Source organism: Mchenga conophoros, linkage group LG18 (genome assembly GCF_057382185.1).
Source record: "Mchenga conophoros isolate Kocher_MC1m ecotype Shallow Benthic linkage group LG18, M_conophoros_male_GT1.1, whole genome shotgun sequence".
NCBI lineage: Eukaryota > Metazoa > Chordata > Actinopteri > Cichliformes > Cichlidae > Mchenga > Mchenga conophoros.
The window spans coordinates 19,073,891-19,101,710 of record NC_140543.1 but is presented as its reverse complement, the minus strand read 5'-3'; the positions used below and the strand labels follow the sequence as shown (position 1 = coordinate 19,101,710).

General features: G+C 43.4%; 1 protein-coding gene across 1 annotated transcript; it reads right to left on the bottom strand.

The window, feature by feature from the left end:
• Window positions 1-447: 447 nt before the first annotated feature.
• On the bottom strand, window positions 448-27,024 carry bcl2b (BCL2 apoptosis regulator b). Its single transcript, XM_085255362.1, has 2 exons — window positions 25,874-27,024; window positions 448-3,032 (listed from the first exon to the last, which is right to left on the bottom strand). Exons 1-2 carry the CDS (start codon window positions 26,420-26,422, stop codon window positions 2,895-2,897), a joined length of 687 nt encoding a protein of 228 aa, XP_085111488.1. The 5' UTR covers window positions 26,423-27,024; the 3' UTR covers window positions 448-2,894.
• Between the last annotated feature and the right edge of the window lie 796 nt (window positions 27,025-27,820).

Below are 27,820 nucleotides of genomic sequence, written 5' to 3'. Positions count from 1 at the left end.
TTCAACATTAGTTTTACTGCATAATGCTTTTCACAAATTCCACCGAACAGCCCGGGCGCCATAGCCTTTGAAGACAAGTGTGATCAGAACAGAGGCAGGGGGTGTACAAAAACCTGGCCGCAGGGCATTTGGGGTTTTTGCACTCGTGTTTAGCGGCGTATGGAGCAGAGGAGGGAGGCTGACAACTGCAGTGTTTGGGGACAGCTTTGATGTCTGATGGGGTGCGGCTGCTGCTTCTTCTGCACAGTCCTTCACAAGGAGACTGTCACGTTGACACAGCCAGGCTTTATGCAGAGCAGAGCTGAGCAGAGCCGTGATGGATAACAGATAATCAAAAGAGCACGGCTCTTCACCTAAAACATCTCTCTTATTCTGTTTGCTGACTGGCTCCGACACCAAGACAGGAATCAATAAGACACCAAAGCAGCATCAACTCGGACTTCTGCATCTGCTGGAGAAAAATCTGGTTTATTAGGAACAATATGATCCCACTAGCTTATCGTGGATATAGCAGTAAACAACAGAAACACAATTCACTTTTCTTTTTTTTTCCTTTTTCTTTTAAGTGCTACAGTTTTGCGATTATAGACATAAAACAGCACGGAAACCATAGTGCTACATTCATATATGCACAGAGTATAAAAATTACAGTATATTGCTGTTAAAGTCTTCCTATTCCTGCTCATAGCACCCTCAGTTTCTTACACACACACACACACACACACTCATACACACACGCTCATACACACATCACAAATCACACTGTGAGCTGTTGTAATGAAAACTGGGTGGTTTTAACGTGAGAGCTGAGACACGGTTTAGGTCTGGTAGGTCAACATTTTTTACAGATAAGCACTGAGTTATCATTGGAGCACAAGGCTGACAAAAGTTAGGCTAATATAGTACAGTAACACAAGACAAACCCTCCACAGAGAGATCACAAAACCTCACTGGACAGACTCTCAGTGAACTGAAGCAAAGTGTTTTCTCCTTTTAGCTATTATGTATTTTTTTCTTCATTTTTTTTTCCTTTTGAAATGAAAGATTAATACAAGTTAACTTTGGTTTCCAGCTCTCTAGGATACTATACTGAAAAATTGTGGCAGTTTAAGCTGTGAGTAAAATCAACAGTATAGCAGCCTTAAGCCGATGATAATACAAAACGGGGAAAAAAATCACTTTTTAAAACATGTCTTTTTTTTTCTTGTTATAATAGCAGCCAGGAAATAACATTGTTACAGTGTGATTCCTTAGAAGAAACTGTTAAAAATCTGTGATCTGGTACCTCTGAATAAATAGAAAAATGCTACCTCTTTGTTGCTATTTCTTGCCTGTTCTGTTATAAATATGGTTAGGCGTAGCAGATATGCATTGTGTTAAGACATCGTGTCTTTCATCCATGCAACGACAAAGAAGCTGAAGAGTTTTAGTGATAGAGAAATTTAAAGAAAAAAAAGAAAAGAAAAGGTTTTCCACAAGTGACTTGCTGTACAACGCAGTATTTTGGAGGCCTTGAGTGCTTCCAAATTTGCAGTCGGACTGTAACACAAGACAAACATCGATTACAAAAACAGGCTGAAAGGAACCAATCAATGATTTGGGATGCATTTGCAGGCTGGAGAGAGGGGACATCTCAGGTTTCACACATGGGACCCCCTGGCTTTGCTGCTGGCATCTCCTCAGTCATTTGCGAGAAACTGCCTTCGGTTCAGAGTTCATTCTGTGGCAATACCGAGCCACTGTGAGACCTCAGCCGGGGCGAGGTCTGAAACCTGAGCGAGCCCATTCGACAGTAAAAGCAAATTTAAAAAATAAACCATGTTGTGTGCTAATAGTACGAGCTGTGATTATTTATAATTTGTAGGGCAGTGATTTTAGAAAAGGAGTGTGTCAGGAATGCACTCTTAAAACTGTTTATGCAGCAGGAACCCTACTACAGGGTTTATTCTACTTCTGCCTCTTTCTTTTATGCTGTGCTGCACATCTCTCGTTCATCTTTCAGGCTTCTTTTGCATATTTTTTTCTAAAACACTCCACATGCAAACTATTCGATTCGGTTTGCTGCAAAAGTTTAAACCCAACACAGGAGCTTTCAAAGCGCTGCAAAAGAGCTCAGTCTTCTAGCAGCCTGTCCTCCATCACAGGCCAGGGAGAGCATAATGGAGCAGTGTGTGCTCAGAGTTCACTGGAGCGGTCTGAGGGGTGAAAGCAGTAGACACACACTGCGCTGGTTGTAGCGAGCTGTTTCCATTACACATTCTAAGCAGCTGCTGTTTGGAGGAAGTCCTTTGAAAGACGACTTGTGGGGGTAACTGGAGTCCACAGTTCAAATGGGGTCCTTCACCCTAAAGAGCCGGGGTCGAGGCTGAGGCCTCGCCCTCCCTGGCATCATCGTCACCATCATCCTTGCACCCCCCCACCCTACATCCTACCGCCACCACTACCACCACGAAGGCCTCCAAACCGAGGACCTACACATGCGACGTCTAAACTAACACTCAACGTTCATGCTATAACTCCTAGAGAAGCAGGACGAGCAAAAAGAAACCGAAAAAAAGCAAAGGCAAAAACATGCACTCCTCGTTTCTCCGCTGTTGTAGTCAGCTTAGTGCGATTCCATCTAAAATGCATCCTTTGCTCTGTGGGTTTCGCCTCTGGTTTCTTCAGTTGTTTTGATTTGTGGATGTTTTGACACGAAGAGGCAGGGAAGAGGGAGTTTTTTCTGGGAGAGGCTTTGAAGAGATTCAGAAGAGTCTGAAGGTTGTCTCTGAGGGGTCAGGGGCATCTTTAAAAAAGGTGCAGGGAGGGGGGAAAAAAAGAAGGAGAGGCACCAGGAAAAAGAGGAGGAAGATGCTGAGATGAAAAAAGTCGAGCTGATTGAAAAGAGGCCTTGTTCACTTTTGTGTAAGGTATGCTCCGATGGTGAGGCTGGCCGCTCCGAGCGCAGCCAAGCCGAAAACTGTCTTGATGGAGGGCCAGGAGCAACTGAAGACGGAGTCCCTCTGTCTGTCGTACAGCTCCACAAATGCATCCTGAGATGAGAGACAGAGACAACTGATTAGGCTTCTGAATAACATGGTTACCTTCGCATGAATACTTTTCAAGTTCTTAAATAAGGTTTGCATCTCATAGTTCTTAAAGGAGACATGAGTCACAAATAAATCATTCTACCTTAAAAGAAGGGTCAGCAACTGCCTTAAACAGCCGGTCAGTGCAGGTTTTAACCGAACGCTGCTCAAACAGGGGTTAACCCTGCATTTGATGAGGACTATTTTTAGCAGTCGCCTGAAAGACATCGATTGACTGATATGTGGAAGTCCACGTGAAGCTGTCTTAAAATAATCTACAGCTTTCATGCTAGCAGCAATATGGATTGATATTTATATAGCGCTTTTCTACTCTAATTGAGCACTCAAAGCAGTTTTTATGACAGCCATCATTCACTCTATCGTATAGCACTGCCTAAGTGCCTTTTCTAACATTCACACTCCAATGAGTGCATCAGGGCTAACTCAGGGTTCAGTATCTTCCCCGAGGATGCTTCAGCATGCTCTGCAGTTTATTCGGGATTATCTAATCGTTTCTTTACAAGAAAAAGTTGTGGGTAAGAGGCAAAAACAAATAAGGCATACTTGAAGGTTGGCTACACATGCATCACTTAAAGGAATAATTCATTGTTGTCTTTGATCTTCTTCCTGGAATTTGTGTGATTACAAGAAAAACACAAAACACTGCAGGCCATATTTAATATCTCATTTTCCTGCCTGTAGTTTTGGTTTCATTTGTTTTAATAATAAGATAAGTTTCATTCACTTCCATGTATTGAACATAGATTTTATAGGAAAAAAAACTTGGTAAATATGATTTTTTTTTTCTAATTTGGGTGAAATGACCCTTTAAAATGTAAATCCCTTGGCTGATACCAAACACGGGTGGGAAAAGAATGTCATTACACTTATGCTGCAGGCAGATCCACTACTGTTCATCGGCTCTCACACCCTCCTACGCTTTTCATGCACAATGACACAACCCACTCGGAAACACATACTACCCAAACACAGGAATCACCCAAAAAGGCCCATTCGCAACATTTTTTTCTTTCTCTAGCACGCGGATGAACACTCCAGTGCTCAAGCACGAATATATTAAAGCTGCTCACGGTGTCTCAGTGGGTTCAGCTTTCTGCCGCTAAGAGGAGTTTTAAAGGAGGCCAGTTAAAAACGTGAGCGTACACGAGGAGCATCTGTGCAGAAAAGACCGTGGCTGCGTGTCTTAGATGAGGAAATACAGACATCTGCTTAAAAGCGGTGACAGCAGGAACAGCTGGACAGGAAGTAATGGTGCTAAGCTAAATGCTCTCCCACACACAGACAGACACACACACACGCACACACAGCAGATTATCTTGAACCAAACGACAATAGAGGAAATTTTAGGGAGCTCTAGGGGACACCTCCTATTGAATATTTTTCTTTTGTTATGAGGCTGACCACATTAGAAGGTGTGTTGTGAAGCTGTACATCTGATCTCCTTTGAAGTCTCCATCTCTTGAAGTCTCTATCTGTAATTTGATCAGATCTGTGAACAATGGTGAATTGTTAAGTTTGATTCACTACAACATTATTGTGTCAGTTCCCATGGGGATCTATTACCAGTCTATTTTAATCTGTCTGGTTTTAAGTCAATTTACCTACAGTAATTATGCTTTGTGTTACTTTTATCGGAATACATGTTTTTTTGACCTTGATCTAGTAGAAGATTCATTATACTCTCTTTCGCTAGTGTCACGTTTTAATACACAGCTTCCTTTTTATCAAACAAAAAGCCCACACAGGACTAAAAAAAGGAGGCATCTATTCTGAACTGCTGTACGGAGACAAAAGCATTTCCTGCTTCCCTTCCTGTCCTGTGGCATTCCTGAGGCTGGGGGCTGGTGACAGAGGGGAGGAAGGATCAGCAGTTTTTTTTCTGGGCCCTCTGATGTCAAAACACACTGTGTTCCGTAAATCACCCGGCAATATCTTTTACCACACAGCATTCTCTTTGTTGCAGCTGGGCGTTTTAAACTACACCCCCGGGCTAGAGACAGTAGTCTAGGGGAATGCTAACAGCTCGGTGAAACTGTAAGGCTCTTATAAATTAGCTAAATGCTAATTTCAAAAAGTATACTCACTCAAATTGGTAAAGCTATGGTGTGATGCTTACTGGTTGCATCACACTAGAGTGAAATCAGAATGGCACTCAGAATGCATGTGTTGGAAAAATGTACTTTTAAAAGTACTTTTATTGCACCATGTTCATTTATTCATGAGCTGCTGTAACAGGATTCAAATGGCTGAATTGCCACCTCAGCATGCAGTCAAGTTCTATAGTCTTGCTAATGACCTACTAATTTTATTCAGGTGTGTTGCAGCAGGGACACATGTAAAAGCTTGAAGACACCGGCCCTTAAGGACTGGAGTTTGACACTAGAGGCCCAGAGTTCAGCACCCTAAACTGACCTCTTTAGATTGCTAGGGGATTGCTTAGATTGCTTGGTTGGAAACAAATTGTCCCCAGACAATTGTAGTCTCACTCAACAGACTGGTGAAGGTTTGCTAATTATTTATAATCCCAGACAAATTGCCAACAGGTAGGAATCAGTCTGAGATTAGTCTGTGGTGCTGAGCGCAACTTATCTGTGATGCGTCTCTTTGCAATAGGGAACTCGACTCAGCTGGTTTTCAACTGGTTGTATTCAAAGTTGCCAAATGCCAACTGACTCGGAGTAGTCACAGACCTGCTCACCATCTTTAAAGCAAATATTTCAAAAAGTTCAGTGCAAATAGTCACAATAATTTTAGTCATGCCACGTTCTCCGACTGCTGTTTTCCCAAGTGTGACCGTAGCATAACCATCTGGGTGGCTGTAGCTCAGGTGGCAGAGCAGGTCAGCCACTAATCAGAAGGTCGGTGGTTCGATCCCAGGCTGCATCCTGGCTGCATGCCAAATATCCTTGGGCAAGATACTAACCCCATGTTTGCCTACTGGTGGTGGTCAGAGGGCCCGGTGGCGCCTGTGTCCGGCAGCCTCGCCTCTGTCAGTGCGCCCCAGGGCAGCTGTGGCTACAATGTAGCTTGCCATCGCCAGTGTGTGAATGTGTGTGTGAATGGGTGGATGACTGAATGTAGTGTAAAGCGCTTTGGGGTCCTACGGACTAGAAAAGCGCTATACAAATGCAGGCCATTTACCATCTAACGCCAGGCTGTTAACATAAAGTAGAGCTGAAGCTGGTTTTCCAGGTTTTCACCAAACAGAAACAGAAATATTAAGGCTTAAATTTAAGGCATGGCTGCTGCAGATAACACACCAATGCAAGCAGTCTGAAAATTATTTTGGCTTGCTGTGCTATTAATTCATTAATTTGACTGTATAGTCACTTAGCAGCAGGTACCTAACACACCCAAATAGTCCATACTTGCACTTTGCTAAGCTAGCTTGCTAGAATAAACTTCTTACTTCTCACCTATTCACCCTGTCATCCAAATACAATGAAACAATCAGCTCCAAACACACAAACAACGACACACAAAACAAGATGGTGGCAGTCATAGTGTTAAAATCGAGCTATGTCCATCTTTCACATACAGTCCATGTAATCTATGTAATCCAAAACTCTGTGTCCATCTATCCTGTAAGTGTTGACACATTTATCCTCTGGGCATCATGAGTATCTGTCCTAAATTTCATGGCAGTCCATGCAAATGTTTTTGAGATATTTCAGTCTGGGCTAAAGCAGTGTACCAACTGCCGCCATCATCCCTGGAGCCTTGCTGGTAGTGTGGAAAGCAAAATGTCAGGGAGCATTTTTTATTTTGGAGCGCTCTGAACAGTCTCTGCTTTTGAACGATGACACCCGTCTCCCTCTCCAGGATACAGGTATTAATAAGCGAGCAAGCTCTTCAGTCACACCTCTAAGCCGAAGGAAATGTGCTGATTGGCAAAAACACCATTGTGTGTTTTTCCTCACCTACGCCTGGAAAATAACAGTTTGCTGAAACTGTAACTCCAGCCAGCAGCAAGGCGCGCATGTGACCAGCCACTAGCAAAGCTCAACAAAATGGCAAACTCATGTGTGTCCTTGATATGTCCCAGACAGTCGCCATAGATTATCATCTATTTAAGTCTGAAACAAAAGCTGGCAATTATAATGAGAGGTTCATACGAGCTGTGATGGATGTTTAAAAGAATCCCACAAGGGCATGGGTGGTAATAACTCCAGGTTGACTCAGGGGAGAGCTGGAAAGCAGGAGGGGGGTGGGGGTGTCAGGTGGATATCATGAGACTGAGGCATGCTCCACTTCAGCTCCTGGAACTTTTTCATCCCCGCATTAGCGAACAGCGCTGCCACAAACATGTGAGCAGTGTGGAAAAACAAACCTTGGCACTTTGTGTTTTGGCCCCATTTCTGTTGTTGTGTTGACTGTCATTCTGAAAAGCGGAGTCTTTACAGAAAAATAATGATAAGCAGGTGGGAAAGAGGACACAGGAAGTTGACAGGGACAAGAGAGCACAAAAAAACACGGCCAACAAAAGACTTCATAATCCCCAAAAGCTCATATTTGCCCCGCAGCAAAGCCATCTGCCATCAGCAGCAGGTGTGCATCTGGGAAATAAAAGTCCAGGCTGCAGTTCTCTACAGTATTAATTTTTTCGATCAGTGGCTTTTAAAAGGTCACCCCCAGCCTACAGAGACCCTGGAGTCAATGGGAAAATGCCTAGCCAGGTTTACACACACCCTGCCTTCATTTTTACTGCAAACAATGAATCCTGTTGAGAATTACATACAGAGCAAAAGAGTTCGACTGAGCGGTGAGGACTTGAGTCTCCCATATGCAGCAGAGGGGTGGCGACTGACTGCATGAGTGTCACGGTTACCCAGGCTGGAAGCTTCACACACAATTTGCTTTTCCCACCAGCGGGAGAGAGTCTATCCTTGACCTCTGATTTGTTTTTCACATGATTTACACCTCTGGGTTTTGCTCAGTGTCTTTCTCATGGACACAAAGAGATTTTACACAGCTGTCTTCTTCGGATGGCTTTACGTTATCTTATGGGCAACGGGAAATACCAAACATTTGCCAGATCCTTTGGGTATCACACCCCACACACTGACACAAACTTTTGGGAACGATCCTGCAGCTTCTGTGGAAGATAATGAGTGATCTTGTGTGCTTGACTAGCTCCGATAAAACCGCAAGCAGCACTTTGCCAAAACAGAATAATGATTAGACAACTGTCTCTGTTTTGGGAATCTTCTCTGGATAATTGCGGGCAGACTGTGACTGAGAGAAAGGGATGTAGGTTAAAGTTCAACTTGTAATTAAAGTGCCCGTTGTGGCTTCACTGCTATATTCACCTCTGAACTGAGCTTCTCCCCACGCTCTGTTTATTTCCTAAGCGTTCACATAGTAGCGTACTTATAAAATTACATATGCTGCTCCTGCTGCCCTTCTTTCATTTTTTTAATTAGCCTTTTGCAGACTCTCCACTGCTAATTAAAGTCAAACAAAACTCCCATTTCAGGGGTGGAGGGGTATGGGAGAAAAAATGCAAGGAAGGCATTATTTTCTCATAATAGATCTGTTTTGATCAAAATATACACTTATATCGCTCTCTTTCATGTGGGTGCATTATTATTTCATGAGTGCGAGCGCATATACAGATTCAAAACATCTGAAAAATAATAATAAAAATAAACAGGTCAGACATCATGACAGTGACAGTACTGCAAGCGCTTGTCCTGGAACAAGGTCAGCTTCGATCAATTCTCCAGAGTGGCATCCATTGACCAAAAATCAGATGACGGAGGAGTTTGTTGCAGTACTCATTACCCGTTGAATCCCCTGTGTCAGCAGCAGCAAACAGCTTGGAGCTGAGGACACTGAGCCCTTCACTGCCCTGTGACAATACTGCAATACATGGAAACCACAGCCTCGCAGTCCAGCGTGACAAAGTGGGATGTCGAGCTGTACAAATCCAGCCCAATCAATGCGCAAGTATTTAGTGGATCAGCCCGAGTAACAATAACACTTGCTTCTTTGAAACAAAGGACATACGTATGCAGTGACAAAAGATACCTAACTGATGAGTCGCTTATAAAAAAAATTGCTTTGGTTTTGCAGCAGTCTATAAAATTAACAAACTGTCACTAATGGTCATTTATCATTGGCTAGCTTTGAATGTCATTAATAATAATCATCATTTTGAAGTCAGCCTGAGCGTCTTCCATTGCAGACTGCCACATCTGTACATAACAGACTGTGATGTTCGACATCCTTTGAGTCTGAAAAATTAAAGCCAGCGAGGTGTTTGCTTTAAACCTGCATTCTTCCAGGTGGGCACCAGGGGGCGACTCTAAAACATCCAGATTATGTTAAAGTTTATGAGTCAATGACCTACTTCTGACTTGATTTATGATGTCGGTGAACAGTTACATGATGAGTTTATGGTCTCAGTCACCAGTGTGAACCCTTATTTAACACATTATAATGTTACTTTTGTTAATTTTGGCCCTGTATTTAGTAAAAATAATAATTTTTAAAAAGCCAATTACGCATCTGAGTTGAACGTCTTCAATTCCTCAGTCAGATCCATGCCTCAGCTGTCACTGGTTCCAAAAGACCAAGAAGACAATGGCCAAAATGCTCAATTTGAGGCTTTAAAACAAAACCTGGAGCAGGCTGATTATGACACAGGGGCTACATCCATTTTATTTTATTTTATGTTTTTAATGATCCACGTGTTTTGATTTGCCCCGACTATTTGTGTGCGATGCCATTCCTGATGCAACCCTCCCCGTTTTTCTTAGCTTGGAGTGCTTAGGAGTGCACAATTGAATTAAATACTCTTGAATTCAGTTTTATTTATTGGGACCAAATCAAGATGTTTTATATTGTAAGGTACAATTATACACCCAAAGACAGTTAATTAAGCAATGAAGGCAGTAAAAAAGAAAATAGAAACTTTATTCAGTTTGTGCAAGCAGCTCCACTAACCTCACCTTAAACTGAATATTATTTTGGTGAGAAAGACTCCCCGAAGCTTGTGTAAGAAGCTTGAGTAAACTTTGAAAGTGAAGAGCGTTATTGACTGTCCACGCGCTTTTACAAATGAATTGCCATCCTTTGAAATGGCCAGCCAATATGGAAGCCATAGAATACAGAATTGGCCCGACAGAGCGGGATCATGACACAGTACAAGGGAAATTGGAAACCTTTTTTAATATGCCCCCCGCTTGAGCTTCACTGCAAACTCAGGTTTCATACCTTCCGCAGTCATTACGTTCGAGTCAAGCGTAAAGAGAGAAACAATTTTGACGTCGGATGCTACCCCAAAGGCTCATAAATATTCAAATTTGCATCAGCAACAGCGGCTGCAGCATTTGTGTGTTTACAAAACAGCTCCCGCTCCCGTGGGAGTCAGCCTTCTCCACTGGAACATGAAATGTGATCGGCAGTAAATCACCCACACTCCTCGTGACACTGTTTTTTTTTTTTATTGTCTCCATTATTCATTGTCTAAACTTACCAGATAAATGAGAAACAGAACTTTACACAGGAGACTTTGGTTTCTCTGAAGATATGTAATGCTTCAATAAACTTGAGGTTTTTTTAATCCCATCAATGAAGAGAAGGAGGAGGTGCAAAACCACGGTAAAGCAATTCCAATTTGTACAGGGGGGAAAATATTCAGAGGATTTTGGGGAAATATAAACAGATTTTGAATTGACAAGCATTGCATGGCCTTGACTGATCAGTTATGTACTCCTTGATTCTTGTTGAGACTATTGATTTTTTTTTACTGAACAGCTTTGATCCAACATGAAATGAAGGACAGGGTAACCTTGCAGTCTCAGAAGACTGAAGGCAAGTGCATAGAAGCAGACTGCACTAGCTTTCCCCCTGCACCCAGGGTTTATCAGCAGACTACACCTAAGCTCAAAGTGTATTATACACAATCAATCACTTTTACATGTAAAGCAAAGAGACATCAAAGCTAAGGGAAAGCCACAGAGAGACAATCCTTTCCCCCCCCCTCACAATAAACCTCTGCAGCTCAGTCAATAGAGGTTTTTTTTTTTTCATTCTTTAAAATGAGCCAATCTTGTGGTTTGACCTTGAACATTTGATTCAAAATCCTTCATAGCATCCCAAACCAAAGCACAAAGGAGCCCTCAAATAGATACAATGCAGCTAAATGAGGATGTCTGCCTCGTCTGAGGATGTCTGCACTGAGCGCATCCGGCCTACCACGGAGGAGGAAGTGACAGAGTCCTGCCAGATAGAGAGAACGCAACTGCTGTGCAGCTATAAATAACGAGAGGCTTCATCCTAGCCCCTAGTTCAGGGCTTCCCGATCTAATAAAACAAGTCTCATCTCTGCTGCTCGCTCCATTTAAAAGGCCACAGATGACGAGTGAGAGCGCAGAGGATGAAAAGGGGCAGCTGAGTCATCGTCCACGTGTGTGGGTGTGCTTGAAGTGCATTAAACCTGGCTGCAGTGGCTTTTTAGTAAAGACAGGATGTCTGCCACTTGGGAGTCTAAGTGGTCTGTGTTCTTGTCAAGGAAGCTGTGCATAGCACACCCAAATCCATGTAAGCAGCACGCAGGCCAATAAACTGTGGTGCTTTTCTTTTTTACACTATGTGAGCCTTTCCATCCCAGGTCGTGTTGTCCAAATGTTGCACTCACAGGACTGTTAAAGTGGACTTGCATAAAGACCCACTTTGTAAGTGAAAGTGGCATTTAAAACATGCAGAAGGCCTCAATTGAACAAAAGGCAAGGTAGGTGTAGGTTAATGATTAGACAGAGGCAAAGCTTTCCACCATTCAAATGACTCTATCGGCTTTGAGTAAGCTTTGTATTTGCCGCTCTCTGGAACCAAAGCACCTCTTACTCTAGGAGAGCATGAGAGCCCCTGCAGTTCCAATTTCAACTGTTGAACTATCACTGATTAGTTCAGATAGGAAGTCCTGATAGAGACCGTGGGAAGCAACAGATTCCAAGGTGGCTTATTGCTTCCCCACAAGTCCATGGGAGAGGCCCATTTCCTGTGACGAAGGCAACGCCGCTTCAAGCCTTAAAAGTCAGATCTGCCGACCCCTTTAGACCTTGAGAGCACACAACCAACCTCTTAGAAAGCCACTCCAAAAATAGTGGCTGCCTAATCCCAGCTAAAAATGACTACTGTATATGGAGTAATGAGCGGGACGTGCGGGAACACCATCTGCAGCAGGGCTTCAAACTTCACGTGACACGTGTGTGGTGACTAATTGTTCTGAACTTGACCCCCCTCCCCAAAAAATGGAGCCATCTGAAATAATGCGCTCTGCTTTCAGTCACTGTGGTCTTGTGTGTGCAGCTTCTTTGTGTCGAGCCCCTGATGTAACAGAATTACATAATCCCAATGTTCAGAAAGGGGCTTTTCAGACAGCAGTGATAGGCGGTGTAAAGGACCTCTATGGCGTCGTTAGCATTAAGTCACTTTTTGTGCAGGAATGACATCACTGTCTAGTATGAGACTATGACTTCTCTGTGGTAGAGCCAAGCATGGCTAAATCACAGAGTCTGTTCGGGTAACTAGGAAAGACTCGAGGCAAGCCAAACATGTAGTCATACTAATACCGTGGAGAAAGGGAGGGGGAGCAGCAGGGGAGAGCCACAGTTGGTTAGAGACTGTAACTAAGAGATTTGTATTTGTTTTGAACCATTAAGCGACTCCTAAATCTTAGCCCCTAGTATAAGAGGAGGCAGACCATAAAAAGGCAAGTTTTAGAGGGAATGTGATGTTATTTTTCCTTTGATGAAACACCAAGTTGTAATTTAGGAAGCACGGGTAAACAAGTTAAGTGTAACATCATCTAATAGAGAATTAAACGTGTCAGTGAAGGAGAAAGTATTAGAAGATCAAAGCTAGACACCCAGGGCCTCCCGTGGTCTCCTGTTTCAGTCGGCCCCTAAATGAAAGCTTGTCAGTTTTGGCAACAAGATACCAGAGCGGTTTACGTGATTAGAGAACACTGGGCCAGGTTTCAGGTGTAGCTGGGTTCCCCGTGTTGGCCATGTAAATGAGAGAGGCCAGAGTCTGGGACGGGGCATGCTGTGAGGAGAACAGAGAGCAGCAGATTGAGCATCTCAGATGTCCGATAATGTCAGAGAAAACAATCATCCGCTTGAGGTACAGCTCCCTCAGGAAACGGCTTTGAAGTGGAGGAGAATGGAGCTGAAAAAGCACTGAAAACTTTCCACAAAGTCACAGAGAAGGTATTCACTGCCGGTGGTGGAAAGCACAGCTACATACAGTATGCTGTCACTTCTTAGACTTAAAGCCTGCGGGAAATACTGCCGATTCCTTTCTCTTTAACAATAAAAATAAACAGTTCATAAACAAACAATTCAGCTCTTGCTGCATTTTGATTAAAGTACTGCAAGGCCCTGATTGGTGCGCAGAAATGTGACACTGCCTCTCAGAACCCGTCTCCAGCTCTGCTCAATCTAATTAGAACAGAAAAAAACACAGAAAATGTGAAATGTGTCTTGTTGAGGTAAACACATTTTCCTTTTATTTCATTTTCCTTTCCGTGTGGTTCTAAAAGCAGGATGTTCACTTTACAGTGTTACTTCAAGAAGAGGGGATTAAAAGAAAGAAAGAAAGAAGAAAAATCATGTGGGGAGACAAAGCAAAAGCCGATAAGGGAAGGAAAGCATATTTCCCACAGGCTGAGAGTTAAAGCTCAGAGATGCATGACAAAACTTCTCTAAACATGGACGATGAGGTCATTTTATTTAAGGGGGGGGGGCCGAAAGGAAAGCAATGATTATTCTTATGCAATTTCACTTCCACTCAGACAATCTGAGAGCAGAGGCCGTATCATGAGCGTCAGCTCTAAAAACAATAAGTGAAAGAAAGAATTCCACTCTCTTTCCTCTCAGGACGGGAACACTGGGGGAAAGTTCATTGACCTCTCTCAGGCAACCAGCTGATTTTCATCCAGGCTGGGGGAGAGGAATGAGTGGAATGCATTGATGTGTGGAAACAAACAACCCCGCTTGTGTGTGCGCGCGTTTGCCCGAGAGGCTCGATATGAGAAGGAATGAGCCTCGAGTTGAACCAAGTCAGCTGCGAGAAACACGGCTACAGCAAACCCTTTGAATTATGTAATGAAAAAGCTTCGGCTAAATCCTTCTCAGAAAATAATTACTCAACGAAAGCCCAATCAAGCAGGCAAAGAGCAGAGGTGGACATTACTTCTGTTCTTTTTTCTTTCTCCTTTTACTTTTCATTGCTCTAAACTCAGCATGACTCACAAAGACCTTGCAGAGAGCTAGGGCGTGCTTTTAAAAGACGCATTGTTTGAACTATCTTGAGCAGCTTGGCTCATTCAGAGCTGTGTGACCTTCCCTGTCTGTACGTAAAGACCAAAGGGAAACAAGCACAGCCTACCCGATGAATGATAATAAGTTGCCTATTGTGACAGTGAAAGTCTGGAGTGAAAATGCACAGAAAACTAATGAGGCATATGTCAATTTCATAATGGAGGAGAGTTTCTGTTTCTCTCTGGACTAATCCATGGAAAATGTCATTAATGGGGTTCGGTGCCTGCCTACTGTGAGCTGGCTTGTCTTGAAACTGCACTGCAAGAATAAGATACTGCACCAAAGCTGGATGTTAAATAATGTGGGAGAAAAACAAAAGCAAACATGCAATATAGGTCCAGCGATTTTCCACATGTACAGTATGTATTTTTAGGTTTCGGGATATGTAATGCCCATGTGGATGTTTCACGAGTAAATTCCTCTGCTTTAAAGTCAGCAGATGGATCAGCTGAGGATCAGATGATTGTTGAGTCAGATGACTTTAACAAGCAATTTCATCCAAGTGTGCTCTGTAACTTTGGATTGACCTTAGTCTCCTAAATCTCCTTCTTTGTATTTAACAGCTTGAATTCTATTAGCGTCATTATTCTTTGGGCTTTAAACCACGGTGGCTGCTCCAGATATTACCCTCTCCGTCTCAACCTGGCTGCAGCAGATGAGGCCGTAAGAGATAGGAATGCCTTTTTTTATAGCTTTATAAGCCTCCTCTTATATTTCATGCCCTTCCATCTGTCCTCATCCTCCTCCTCCTCCTCCTCCAGAACCCTGTTAGCCTCACCTTCTGATCAAAGACACCTTCTGAAGTCCAGGCTTTAAAAATTTTTTTTTACCCAGGAATATTTTTTAATCTCCTGTCCTCCATGAAGTACAGGAATGTGGACTCATTATAATTCAAATCTGGAAAACATTGGCGATCAGGGGGTCTGAGCGTGATGGGTTTGGTGGTATCAGAAAATGAGTTGGCTGATCAAATAGTGCCTGCTGAAATTCAGCTGATTAAAAAAAAGAACAAAAAAAGAAACACATCTGTACTTATTTCTTCGTGCATCAGTCCAACCGCCAACTGACTTCAAATGTGAGCAATAAATTAGGCAGTTTACAAGTCAATTTGCAGAGTTGATTAAACTTCTAGTGGTTAGATTTGCCGACATGAACCTCGTCTAGACGGGAGTTAAAACCTCACTATAAAAGCAAAATGAAGCCTGTCACCACTAAATCTTGGCACCATAAAAGTTTGCTCTGGCATAAGTCATCAAATGAGTGCATCCTTAGAACATACACAGACATAAATCGTCACTGTATTGTCAAAAGAAATAGCAAAAAACATGAAATAAAATCCCTAGGAAGAAAAGGAATCACTGTCACTACTACGGTATTCATTTCTTCATGTTTTCTTTGAAGTATCTGTCAGTATTTCAAGATGTAATGACAGCCCAACAACCAATTAAACGTAGAGGCAGAGTAGATTCTGTGAAATTGCTGCAACATAACGCCTTGGCAATAGTGGGTTTGCCCCTACCGGCGAGATATCTGTGTCAAAAGTAGCACGCAGCTGTAATATTCCGCGCCAGCTGCAGCATCCTGACAGAAGGTGATTGTAGATTTGAGAAGATGTCAAGAGAATTTAGGATGGAGACTCTGAAACAATACGTAGAAGCCAGAACAATGCTCTCTTGGAAAAGCTTTTTATCTTCCAAGCGTCATGGGTTTATAGTTTTCTCTGCACTTCAAACCTAATCAGTCGCCATCAAAGGCGATTGCAGCAGGGTGGTGCTGTATGAGCTGTGCCAATAGGGAGAGCTCGCACACCAGCTGAAAGGAGTCAGGAAATTTAAAACATTTTTAAAAATGTGCTAAAAGATCTCACCCAGGTCTTTCCACAGAGACACTCTCCTTCAGGATGCATTTTGATTAATCACATGCACATACAATCTGACATTCACAGCTGCTGGTCTGCTGAGTTAATTGAGGCTCTGCTCAGAGAACCATTGCAAACCATTGGAAATGCTGAATCTATAACCCGTAGTCAAATAGATTTCCAAGCATCGGCTGACCTCACTCGATGTCGACTGAAACAGATCAGATTTCCTGTGGGATAGTTGCTCTCATGCCAAAAATCATGTTTAGAGATGGGGTGCACAGAATTATTTACTCCAGACCTCCACAGACGAGGCAGAGAAATCTATTTACCATTATCTGGCTGTTGTCATTTTTGGAAGAGCGAGTACTCAACAGTTCAGAGAAGAGTCAATAATGGCATGCTGTTTGGTAATGGCCAGTGGTGTAGCTAGCTGCGCCGGGGGAAATCCCAGTGGAGATGGTTGTGGTGTCTGTGTGAGCGTGCACGAGCTTGTGTGCGTTGAGGCTGTATGGCATGGCTAACAGGAAGCTAGGCACCCCGAGGCCATCTGCTCCCTGCCATGGCTCACATGTCACCCTGTGACAACACAGCATTATTGATTCACACTACCACATCCGCTTCTTTGTGTACACACTGATGTGCCACAGTGTATGTGTGTATGTATATGCCCGTGAGTGTGTACACAGCCATTTTGTTGACAGCAAATAATTGATTTCCACTAGCACATCCGCTTCTATCTTTGCCTGTACGTGTGTGGATATCAATGCTTTAAGCCTTAAAAGGTCAATTTACCCTGAACCACAAATTAGCAGCTAGCCATGGAGATAGTTTCGCTTTTGTTTTAAACGTACACTTTTCCATGTTTTTTGCATCAATAGCAGAGTAAATGGCTGCGTGGGATTTGAAAGGTTGAGATTTTACTGTCTAACTTTGCAGTTACCATTGCCACTATGGAACATTTAAGCTCACTGTTTTGATTTTGCAACCTGCTCCTTTACTCTTCATTTGCTCCCATCAACCTTGCATCACGAGCGTTCAGTTTACACTCCTTAGACGCCGGAAATATGAGTAAAGACCGATGCTAATCCTGCTTTCTGTCTGCTAAATTTGTATTGCATTTGCAGCCTGTTTTGCTGCTTCACCGAAATGCTGTTAATTATCGCTTTAGTCTTTGCTGCTGCTTTCTCTGCCCCAAAATCAATAAAACTGATAAAAAAAAAATTGGTCTCATAATCTTAAAGTGAAATTTCATAAACTGCAGGTCGAATCGCTATTTGAGGACGCCTTACAGGGGAAGTCAGTTGCTTCTGACTCTCATGCTAAAAAACCCAACTTTCGAGCAGGTAAACATGTTTACAGCCTGGTACAGAAATACTTTGGGGCTTTCTGCCTAATTTCCTCTCTGCTGTGTTTATGGCGTTGGTTCTTTTTGGGACATTTTAAAAGCAGCTTTCTTACGTAATGTGACCTTCTGCTTGGTAATTTGTACTAACAACCTGTCCTCTGTGCTTCAGCTTTGGTGAGGGAAATTGTAATATAACCCATACAATGGACATAACGTACTTCCTAACTCAGCTTGCTAGCATTAGCAGTAATTGTTGCTAGAGAAAAAAGTCACGTTTTTCTTTTTTGTATACCTGTGTTTAGATCATAAACAATATAAAAGAGTGTGACGTCACTCACTGGTGAGTCCTGATACGAAGCCTTGTACTGAGTGTCTTTTTTGGCAGTGTGTTGAAACCTGATGTGATGATTGAGGGGTGGATTGGGCTGGGTTGCGAATATTATGAGACAATGAGCATACCATGAATATTCCTCCCTTCTGACTCAAATAATGATCATAGTTTATTGAATTGACTCAGTGATTTATTCAATAGAAAATGAAACTAGCGATTTAGCTCAAAAACTCATCAGGAGAAGGTTTGTTGATGTCAGAGGCTGAGAGAGCTGAGGGCTGTTTTGTCATAGACTTGTACCGAGTAATCTCACGTGACAACATGGTCACATTCAAGAGTTGGCCGCCATATTGGATGTGACAATCATCGATTGCTAGTGAAAAATTTGTATTCTCTCGTCGGTTGGCTATGGTTACTGTAGTCGATGGCTCAGATCAGTTGTTGCACAAAAAAAACTCCTGGTGACTGTTAGGCACAACTTTTACTTTGGATGCAAACCTTCTTCATTCCCGGATTGTGTTGTACTTTTCACAGATTTACTACTGCTTGGAGTGTAGCTATTCAGTATTTGTAGACAAATCTGTCACTTCATGCAAACTATGGGCAACTGAACCGACATGAACCAATATGCTTGGGACCAAGCGTTGGATTGTTCACCCACTAATAGGAAACGTGAGCTGGGTTTAGACCATCGTGAGACCAAGGAGGTTTTGTGGTTGTCTGTGTCTGTGTGGTTGTGGTGGTGGGGATGACACTGACCAGTCTCTAGGTCCATGTGACAGGGACTTTCACAATCATTTTCCCATAAACTCCCATCAACCTCTAGCAATCACTTACATCCAGAGGCTGCCAGACGGCTGGTCTGTAGGTCTGCGTGACTAGGGCTTTGTCACTGTGATTGTCACCAAAAATAAAAATGTTAACATCAAAGTGAAACATCTTCTGCAGCATGTCTTTGTCTTGTCTTCCTCCCCTCACCCCCAACTGGTCGTGGCAGATAGCTGCCCGGTTCAGCCTGGTTCTGCTAGAGGTTACTTCCTATTAAAAGGGAGTTTTTCCTTTCCACTATCGTCAAGTGCTTACTCATAGGCTGTTCGTCTGGTTGTCGGGGTTGTCTCTACATTATTGTAGGGTTTTTACTTTACAATATAAAGCACCTTAAGGCAACTGTTGTTGTGATTTGGTGCTTATAAATAAAACTGATTTGATTTGGACTGAATTGAATCAAAACCTTCAAAACCTCAATAGAACCAGAAGAGACAGCCCCTGTTGGACTGATGGAAGCTATTTCGCTGTTGGCTTAAGTGTAACGAAGCAGACAGAAGGGATGGATGTAGTGAAAGAGGAGATGCAGAGGGTTGGTGTGACAGAAGAGGATGCTAGGAATAGGGTGAACAACGGAGGTAGATGATCTGCTGTGGTGACCTCTAAAAGTGAGCAGCCAAAAGAACGAGACGAACTCCTGGGATTGCTTCGCTTTTCAGATCCAGAAACTACATCTGTAGTTCAGATCTTAGATTCTCAGGCTGGAATTAATTCACAGTGAAAGCTGCCATTCATTGGGGAAACCTAAGACAATCCACTACCTGTTCAACAGGCTTTGTCTTTGTGAGGAGACATACTAGACTTCAAATGACAGTGGATATTGCTGCCCTAGAAATTAACTGAAAACATCAAATCTCTTTTTAAGCCTTTTGGGGGTTTGACCCAAAAATATCTACAGTAGCTAGACAATGGGAGGAACCATTTAACCTTGCCCTATATTGATATGCTGCGCTGCTTGCAAGGGTGTGCCTAGTGGCAAAGTCAACTTGCGTCTCAATAGGCTTCTCATTATCCGGCTCCCACCGTGACAGGAAAGGTGGAAAACTCTTTTATCTGCCATCTCAAATGGTTCATTAGGACATTTTTTCCATGGAGGACGGCGGTGGGTTCGTGATGTGACGCTATCACAGAGGCACACAGGGCAGGGATTTACGCGTAACATGACAATTAGAAGACCACACAAGAGCAGTGATGGTAATGCTTCTATATTTAGAGGCCTCTCGCATGTCCCTGCATTTTTCAGGGATCTGGAACGTTACCTGACACTGAAAGCCAGGTCTCTGGGTATTAGTGTGTTTGGGCACGTGTATGTGTGCAAGTTAATACGTCTCATGTGGTGGGGGTAAGAGGGAGGAAGAGGATGAGGGAAAAAAGAGGAGGGGAAAGAGGATATAATCTCTCAGCTGGAGCTCATAAAGCTTTCGGGACATCCATTTAGTGTCCAAGTTTATCTGCTCCATATATTATTTATCAGCGTATCCTCTCAGTGGGATGGTAGCGCTTAGCTCAAGCACTTGTCCCTCATAAAACAGGAGCTTAGAAGGTTGAGGTGACTGCTTATTTGAGCAAAAGGGATCAAAAGGAAACAGTAATATGGATGAATTCTCAACTTTCAATCTGTAAACTCGCGTAATCCTAGAAGTCCAACACAAAGAGTACAAAATAAAGAAAAAACACTGATGTTAGCTTATGTTCATGGTCCACTGACATGACTATCCAACTAAAAGAGCTGGACACTCAGGAAAAAATCCAGGTTGTGTCCGTTTTTTATTTACAGCCCCTGTTTCCCAGCAGACATTCTGCCAGCTCTCCCAAGAAGGCCCAGAAATAACTACAGCACAGGATGGGGTGGAGGGTCTCTGGGGTAAAGGTATGTTGCGGAAAGACGCAAAGCATATCCCCTGCAAGTGCAACAGAACAGGATTTGTGGCCTGCAATCATGCCGTAAACGGCAATGAGACATCCAGCGTGGTTGGAAAGGTGAAGATGGAGTGCATGTGACTTACTGCGGGCAAAAGAGTATAATCTGAAGCTGAATAGAAATCAAAATGAAAAGAGATTCAGTGCTTCTTAAATCCACACACGGGACTAAATGCTTGGCTCAAACGTCTTTGAGACGCAGATAGCGAAGAGATTGCTGGAAGAAAAATGTTCTTGTTGGACTGATTGAGAGAGCTGCGGCCCGCAGCAGCCCACGTCTGTAGGAAATGTTCCTGAGATTACAGATGCTGTGCTGATGGGTGTAAACACAGTGGCAGATGGTGAGCAACCGAGGCCTCCCAAGCAAAAGGGGTACAGTACAGGGGAAAATCTTGGCTGCCTCTCGCCACATTAAGCTCCTTTGTGGTGCACAGTCTCCATTACAGAGCTCAAACACATCCAACGGTAAAGTTGTTGTCAAAATCTCCAAGCTGATTCTTATTTAGTTTGTTTCTTTGTTTGCTATTTACATTTTTGTTGCGTCTCCAGCTGTAGAATGACAGTGTTAATTGACGGGGTGGGAGGGAGAAAGCCTAAAATGCTATTTGCGCAAGTAATCATTTATTCCTCGGTCTGATTGCTCAGAACTAGAAGGCAGCGTTCACACAGTAATGAGAGACCAAAAACTGATAAACAGCTACAAATTAATGGATGAAAAAAAGGGTGTAACTGAGTGTGACAGCACGCCGCATGACAAGAAGGGAATACTAGCTCAGAGTGGATGTGAGTCAGTCATGACTTACAGAGCTCATTACGCTGTAAAGCATGTGTCCTCAGAGGCAGCGCTGCGTTCACCATCAACATAGACATCTTTGTGTTAGAAAAAGAGCTCAAAGCTAAAAGAAGCATAGCTGAAACAGTTCCTGAATGGCGCCCTGATTAGTATTGACTTGCGTTTAGCAGGCTGAGTTTGCATCTAGGAGACGCAAATTGGATGTAAGTGAGACCTGGTCGAGAATTTCTTTTGCTCTCCTGTGAATGGCTGCATGTGCCTCCTTTGTGATTTAGTTTGTTTGTTTGGTTTCTTTTCCTGGGTTTTTGTCTCTACTCTGCCGAAACGTCACCTAGATGGAGATTAATGACTTCCTTGCTGTCCCACATCCACTCAGCCTCAGCAAGGCGCCGTAGCCAGATGCCTGCTATACCATAGCAACATGCTGGTCCCACCCATCGAAGAGCAGCCTGTGCTCTGGGAAACCCCCACAGGATGGACCCAACCCAAACGCACATTGTCTTTCATAACACACACACACACACCTGGGAGACACAGAAAATAGACCACCTGGTTAGCAGCATTCCACAGACACCTGATCTCACTGTTTGGGGCTTAAAAAAAGAAAGAAGGTTTTTCAGTGATTTAACTCCTTCCTCTCACTTGTTATAGAAAAGCAAGGATTTAGAGGCACGTTAGCATATCTGAGGAATATTTCCACAACTTAGCAGTAAATACACGGAGCACAAAATCATGGCAGTTCCCTCTGATGAATGTGTGGACCCAATTTTATGACATTGTGCAACTACAGGAGAGGCCATGATCATTATTCTTCTGTGGCTTCAACAGCTGAATGTCTGCACAATGACTTGGTGCAAATCCATCAAAAATAGTGCTGTTTTCAAAGGGTAAGAGATCACTTTGACCTACTGGTGGCCACAGGGAAGACTGCAAGAACAGTGAGATTCATCCATAACAGCACATACACTTTTTTTTTTAGGGAGAATTCAAATTAGGGTTGTTGAGAAAGACCAAGAAGCAATGCCATCTTTAGAGCGTGACTAAAAACAACAAAGATAAAGAAAAATCATTTCTCAACATCATATCTGACACTGCTCTTGGTTAACCTCCAGTTATGAAACTGCTGTTTTTCTCTTGAAGCACAATTTGGCATTTCGCTCCGTGCCGCCCTCTCAGCCAGTCAAGCGTCTGAGGTCAAGTATGTAATTTCGGAACTCGGACGCCGTCTGCCACTTTGTTCAATCACTTGGTATTTACTGCAAGCGCCTGCAAATAAACACAGGTGCGCCACGTGTGGGTGAGTCTGCAGCCTAAATGCAATCGTTCCCTGATTGAGTGCAATTTCTGTCAACAAAAAGGCCGAGTTTCTAACTGAATGTTAGGGACAATGAAAGGACGGTGTGTCACATCCCGGGGTGTGGGAAGCAATCTGTGCTGAATGGGAGCCATTTGGCCCCTCAGCTGAGATTTTGCAAACACAGTCACTGCTTTGTCAGTTTTTTAAAGGGAAGATTTTCGCCGAACTAAATGTGTATTTGACTCACTCGCAACACTTAGACTCAACAATGATTAGTGGGTACCGTTCACACTATTTTGGGCTTAAATTGTCTCAAAAACAATAGGAAACAGAGGGTGGCTGATAGAAAGCTGTTTCCACACCACTCTTACATGTCAAAATGTCAGTGATAGGCTGATTAGCCACCCACCTTTGTTTTTAGAATGGTGGAAAACACAGCACTCACCTCTTCCACACAATAACACAATGGACAGGGTAAGTGACCATAAATGCAACCTGTCTAAACACACATTTAGCCGTGTTTACCGAGTGTCTTCATTGTTTGGAAGATGTGTAAATGCCATTTAAAAAGTTTTATTTAGAATTATCAGGTCGAACACTATAACAAACGACAGTGAGCTCATGAGAAACGACTGATTTGTGAAACCTGTTTTATCCTCATTCCTCTGCTACAGCCACCCGGCACGTGAATGTTCCTTAGAAAACAGGTGACCCAGGTGAGGTTAATGCAGAAATGTAGCACATGTGTCTCATTGCAGCAATGCAAAGCTTTCACAATAAAACATAATGGATACCAGATCATTTGCAAACAGTGGCAGCCATTGTTTAGTCCCCACTGAGCTCTGCAGCTACAAATGAGGAAACTGAGGTCACATCCTTTCTCCCCCCTTTTTTTGTACTTCATAGGCTCATTTATACACTCCCCCTACCTGAAATTTCACCTCTTGTAAAAAATCTTTTTTTTTTTTAAATTTATTAAAAGAAAATTAAGAACTTGCGCGACTAAAAAACTGAAAATAATGAAAAGAAATGTTTAAATCAATGTTGCTAACCCTGACCCTCTGGACAGGTTTCCATGATCTAAAACATCTCTAAAAATCCCCTCTATGCCCTTGAGATCCCTGTTGAGAGATATCTGATTAACAGTCTCTGCATATCCTCTGTGAATTCATAATTCAGGAAGAGGCCAGTACAAAATCAACCCGATGTTTAGCAGACATTCTCAAAAACATACAAAAACACAAACACATCAGTGTATAACAGGCCGCCGTTTTGGCTCCGGAGGAGACAAAACATAGCAAAAAACCCCCAGCTTTGTTTCACAGACTGAAAACACAGTTGACTTTTATTACATTTCAACATCTGCAAAGCCAGTTTTCACAAACCCAATCCAGAGTACAGACAACGCTGTGTTTGCAACGTCAGTTATTAAAGGTCATGCAATAACACCTCAGGAAATTCCCTACCTGACACCCGTTCAGATGAATATAAATCAACACCGGTGCATGGCTGCATATGCGGAAGCTACAACAGAAACTGAGCCAACACTAACATATTCAGGATTAAACTGTTTTAGAGCTTACTTTGAGCTTAAAACTAATTGGATGAGGTTATTCATTCCCTATACTGCAGACATATGCTTTCAAATAATCCTAAATAATCCTTTGGATTAAAGAACTGTGCTCTTGCTCTCTCTCTCTCTCTCTCTCTCTCTCTCTCTCTCTCTCTCTCTGTCTCCAGTGGATGTAGAGATACGGTCATCTCCACCCAGCTGTAAAACCCAAACTATGATGACCTACATTATTCTACAGTGGGCTCCAGAGACCCCGAGCAGGCATCTCTGCGGCCCCAGTCTGCGCCAGCTTCAAGGCACAGGTCTGAAAAAGGCAGACAAAAGAGTCCCAACCAAGATGCAAACAGAGGACGGCATGTTAAACACAGTGGCTGCAGATTAGCACTCTGTGTTCTTGGAGGGCCCTCCCTCTGTTGCCTCCCTTTGATATGTGGCACAACCTGCCACCTCCAGGGGCAAGGCAGACTCAAGGGGAATGTTAAACGGTCTAATCCTTTGAGATGAAACATTCGATATGAATCATTGATAAGCCCACTCAACACACGCCCCGTTTTTATGATACCTTCCAGCTAAGATAACCAGGCAGTGCAAACGTTATGCTCTCATTAAGAGCACCTCGGCTAATTAAAGGTTAATTCATTGCAAGTCAGTTTTGGTGGCTACTGAGGTGCACAGCACCCCCCCCCCCCTTTTTTTTTTTTTGCAGGAGGGTTTGCAGCTGTAATAAAAACCTGAAAAATTAATATGACAATGCATGCTTGTTTCAGATTCAGTGTGGGCATGCATTCAGCCAGGTGTGTGTTGTGCCAAAAAAAGGGCCTCTGATAAGCTGAACCCTGTCCAGTTATGCCCAGAGGCCTAAACACATTAATTCAATAGTTTGCTCTTTGCTGACATGTGTCTGACCTCCTCCCTTCTGCAAGAATGAGGGCCTGCAATGCCTCACGTGACAGCGGGACTGAAGCACTTTCCTGCATGAAGATTCAGATACAGGTGGATGGTGAAATGCCCTCTCTCTCCAACACCACACACACAATCCTGTTTCTTTTTATAACTAAGCTTTTACTTCCCCTTAGATAATAACCTCTGTGCTCCAATGACAGCTCTGCCTCTGCTTCTACAAATGACAGGGCGGGTTTTTTATAGAGACGCGTCGGGAGGTGTGATAGAGAAACCGCTGTTTGATTGGTCGAGTAAGTTTAACAGTCAACGAGATCAGCCAGTTAGAGCAAGTAAAGTAAAGCCGTTCATCTCGCTCGCTGCCTGACGTGCGTCACGAGATCACCCTAAAAGGGACTTTTCTTTTTTTAATGATCAGCTACACATGTGGTTTCGATATTGAGCCCCGTTAAGCCAGATCAAAATGCACTTTTCAGCTCAGTCAAACATGTAGGCCTACACTGACCGAACTAAGTCACTGAAATTCCTTTTAATCACAGTTAAAAGAGGACTTTTGCGACCCCTTGGCACACTGCTGCAAAGCGCTCAACTACACGGAATCAGACATACCCATCCCCCGTTATCTTGTATCCAGCTGTTAAGAGGTCCATTTAAATACTCCGTCATCCAGTCTGCGATGTTGTCCACCTGGGATGACATCCCCTCGTTGGAAGCGCACTCCACGCACACAGTGCCCCCAAACTCGAAGAAAGCAATAATCCGGCCCCAGTTCACCCCGTCCCGGAACAGTTCGTCTATCACCTCGGCGAACCTCCTCTGCGCCGTGGCGGAGGTGAGATGCAGCTGCCGCGACATCTCCGTGAAGTCCGGCTGGTACAGTCTTTCAAGTTCATCTCCAGCCTCGCGCAGGACTCTGTGGATGCCTGCGTGTGGGTCGGACTGTGGGAGCCGTCTGCAGAGGTGGGTGTTGCTCTCGCCGTCAGGCCCGGTGCTGGCTTCTCGGCACCGGTGGACCAAAGTCGGTGGAGGGTCAGTTATCGATCCGTTATTAGCAGCATCTTCTTCTTGGACAACGCGAAATCCCCACACGAACCCCCGCTTGGAGAGTTTATGGCAGATATACTTTTCCACAATATTGCGATTATACTCGTTCTCCATTCCGGCTCAAATTTGGCACTTTGTATATCCAGTGGTTATCCTAAATAAAATGCATTTTGACCAAATGTGTGCACTGTACAATGCTCTGCACAGGCTCGTCCAAAAAGCTGGGGCTGTATTCAAATAGGTAATGCAGCGAATGATCCCACACAGAGAGGAGATACTTTACTCGTGAACTCGGGGGAAATCCCTTGAAAAAAAAACTGCACAGAAACACGCACTAGAAGTCAAAACAGGCTGGTTCCGTGTCAGCAGCAGTCTTCATTTCCCGAATCCTTGGAGGGACACTGGCGACCTTCTCTTTGCATAGAAATCCAATATGCGGAAGAGGTTGGGAGTAGTGTTGTTCTATTTCTGTGCACATCACCCAGACGTGGATGTGTTGCGATTAAAAAAAAAAATGAATGAAAGCCAAAGTTGTTCACGCCTGAAGGGGTTTTAAAGGCGGCCAACTGTTTTAGCAGCCTTACGCACGAACCAGACGCGGGACTGTGCGCCAGACAAGGTCGGACTGGAGTCCTCTTCCACGATTGCTCCACATATCCTCCGAAGCAGCTCCCTGCTCACCGCTAGTGGGCCGCACTGTTTAGTGAGGTATGCCTGACGTCAGCTGCGGAAAGTCTTTCCTTTGGCTGCTCCAAGTGCACACCAAGAACTGCGCTCAAACCATTTATAGGCCATATTATTATTACTGCATCCTCGTTTTAAGGCAGATCACGTTACCCAGAAAATTATATAAACAAGAATATTTTTAAGATTTAGATATTTTTTATGATCGAAGACAGAAATCTTAAAAGATCACAGGGTTAGGGGCAGAGGACCACCCTGGCGAGGGATTGCTTTGATGTAGTCCAGCCACCCCCTTGTGGACACAGATTTAACCTTACAAGTGCAAAACTGATGCACCAGTCTACATTTTCCCTGTCTTCTTTAAACTTTTCTCATCTTTTTTTAAAGCATCTCCCCTATTTGTCATCTACTTATTCTCCCACAAGTCTAACGAAGCATCTAAAGTCCTGCACTCTGTAAACCCGAGAGCTGCTGCTGCTTTGGGAAGTTCCCTTATGAAAAAATTAAATGTCATCCTCTATCAAACAGAATACTTAACATCCTCAGTCCTACACAAACCCTGCACTGTCAAAACTTCTGAACCATGATCATGCTGAGATTTAATCATCCCCCCCCCCCCTTAAGGCAAGTTCAGTCAAAGAGGTCTAAAGCAATTTAAGAAGAGACAACGACACCCAGGAGTAAAAGGATTTAGGTTTTCTTCACAGGTATTTATTTAGTTTATCATGTAAGAAAATAAGACAAAGAAATGTTCCACTCCTCACATTTTCTTTCAATGGCACACAAGGTGAAGGTGTTAAGCTTTTTTGGCAGAAAGAGTATAAAGCA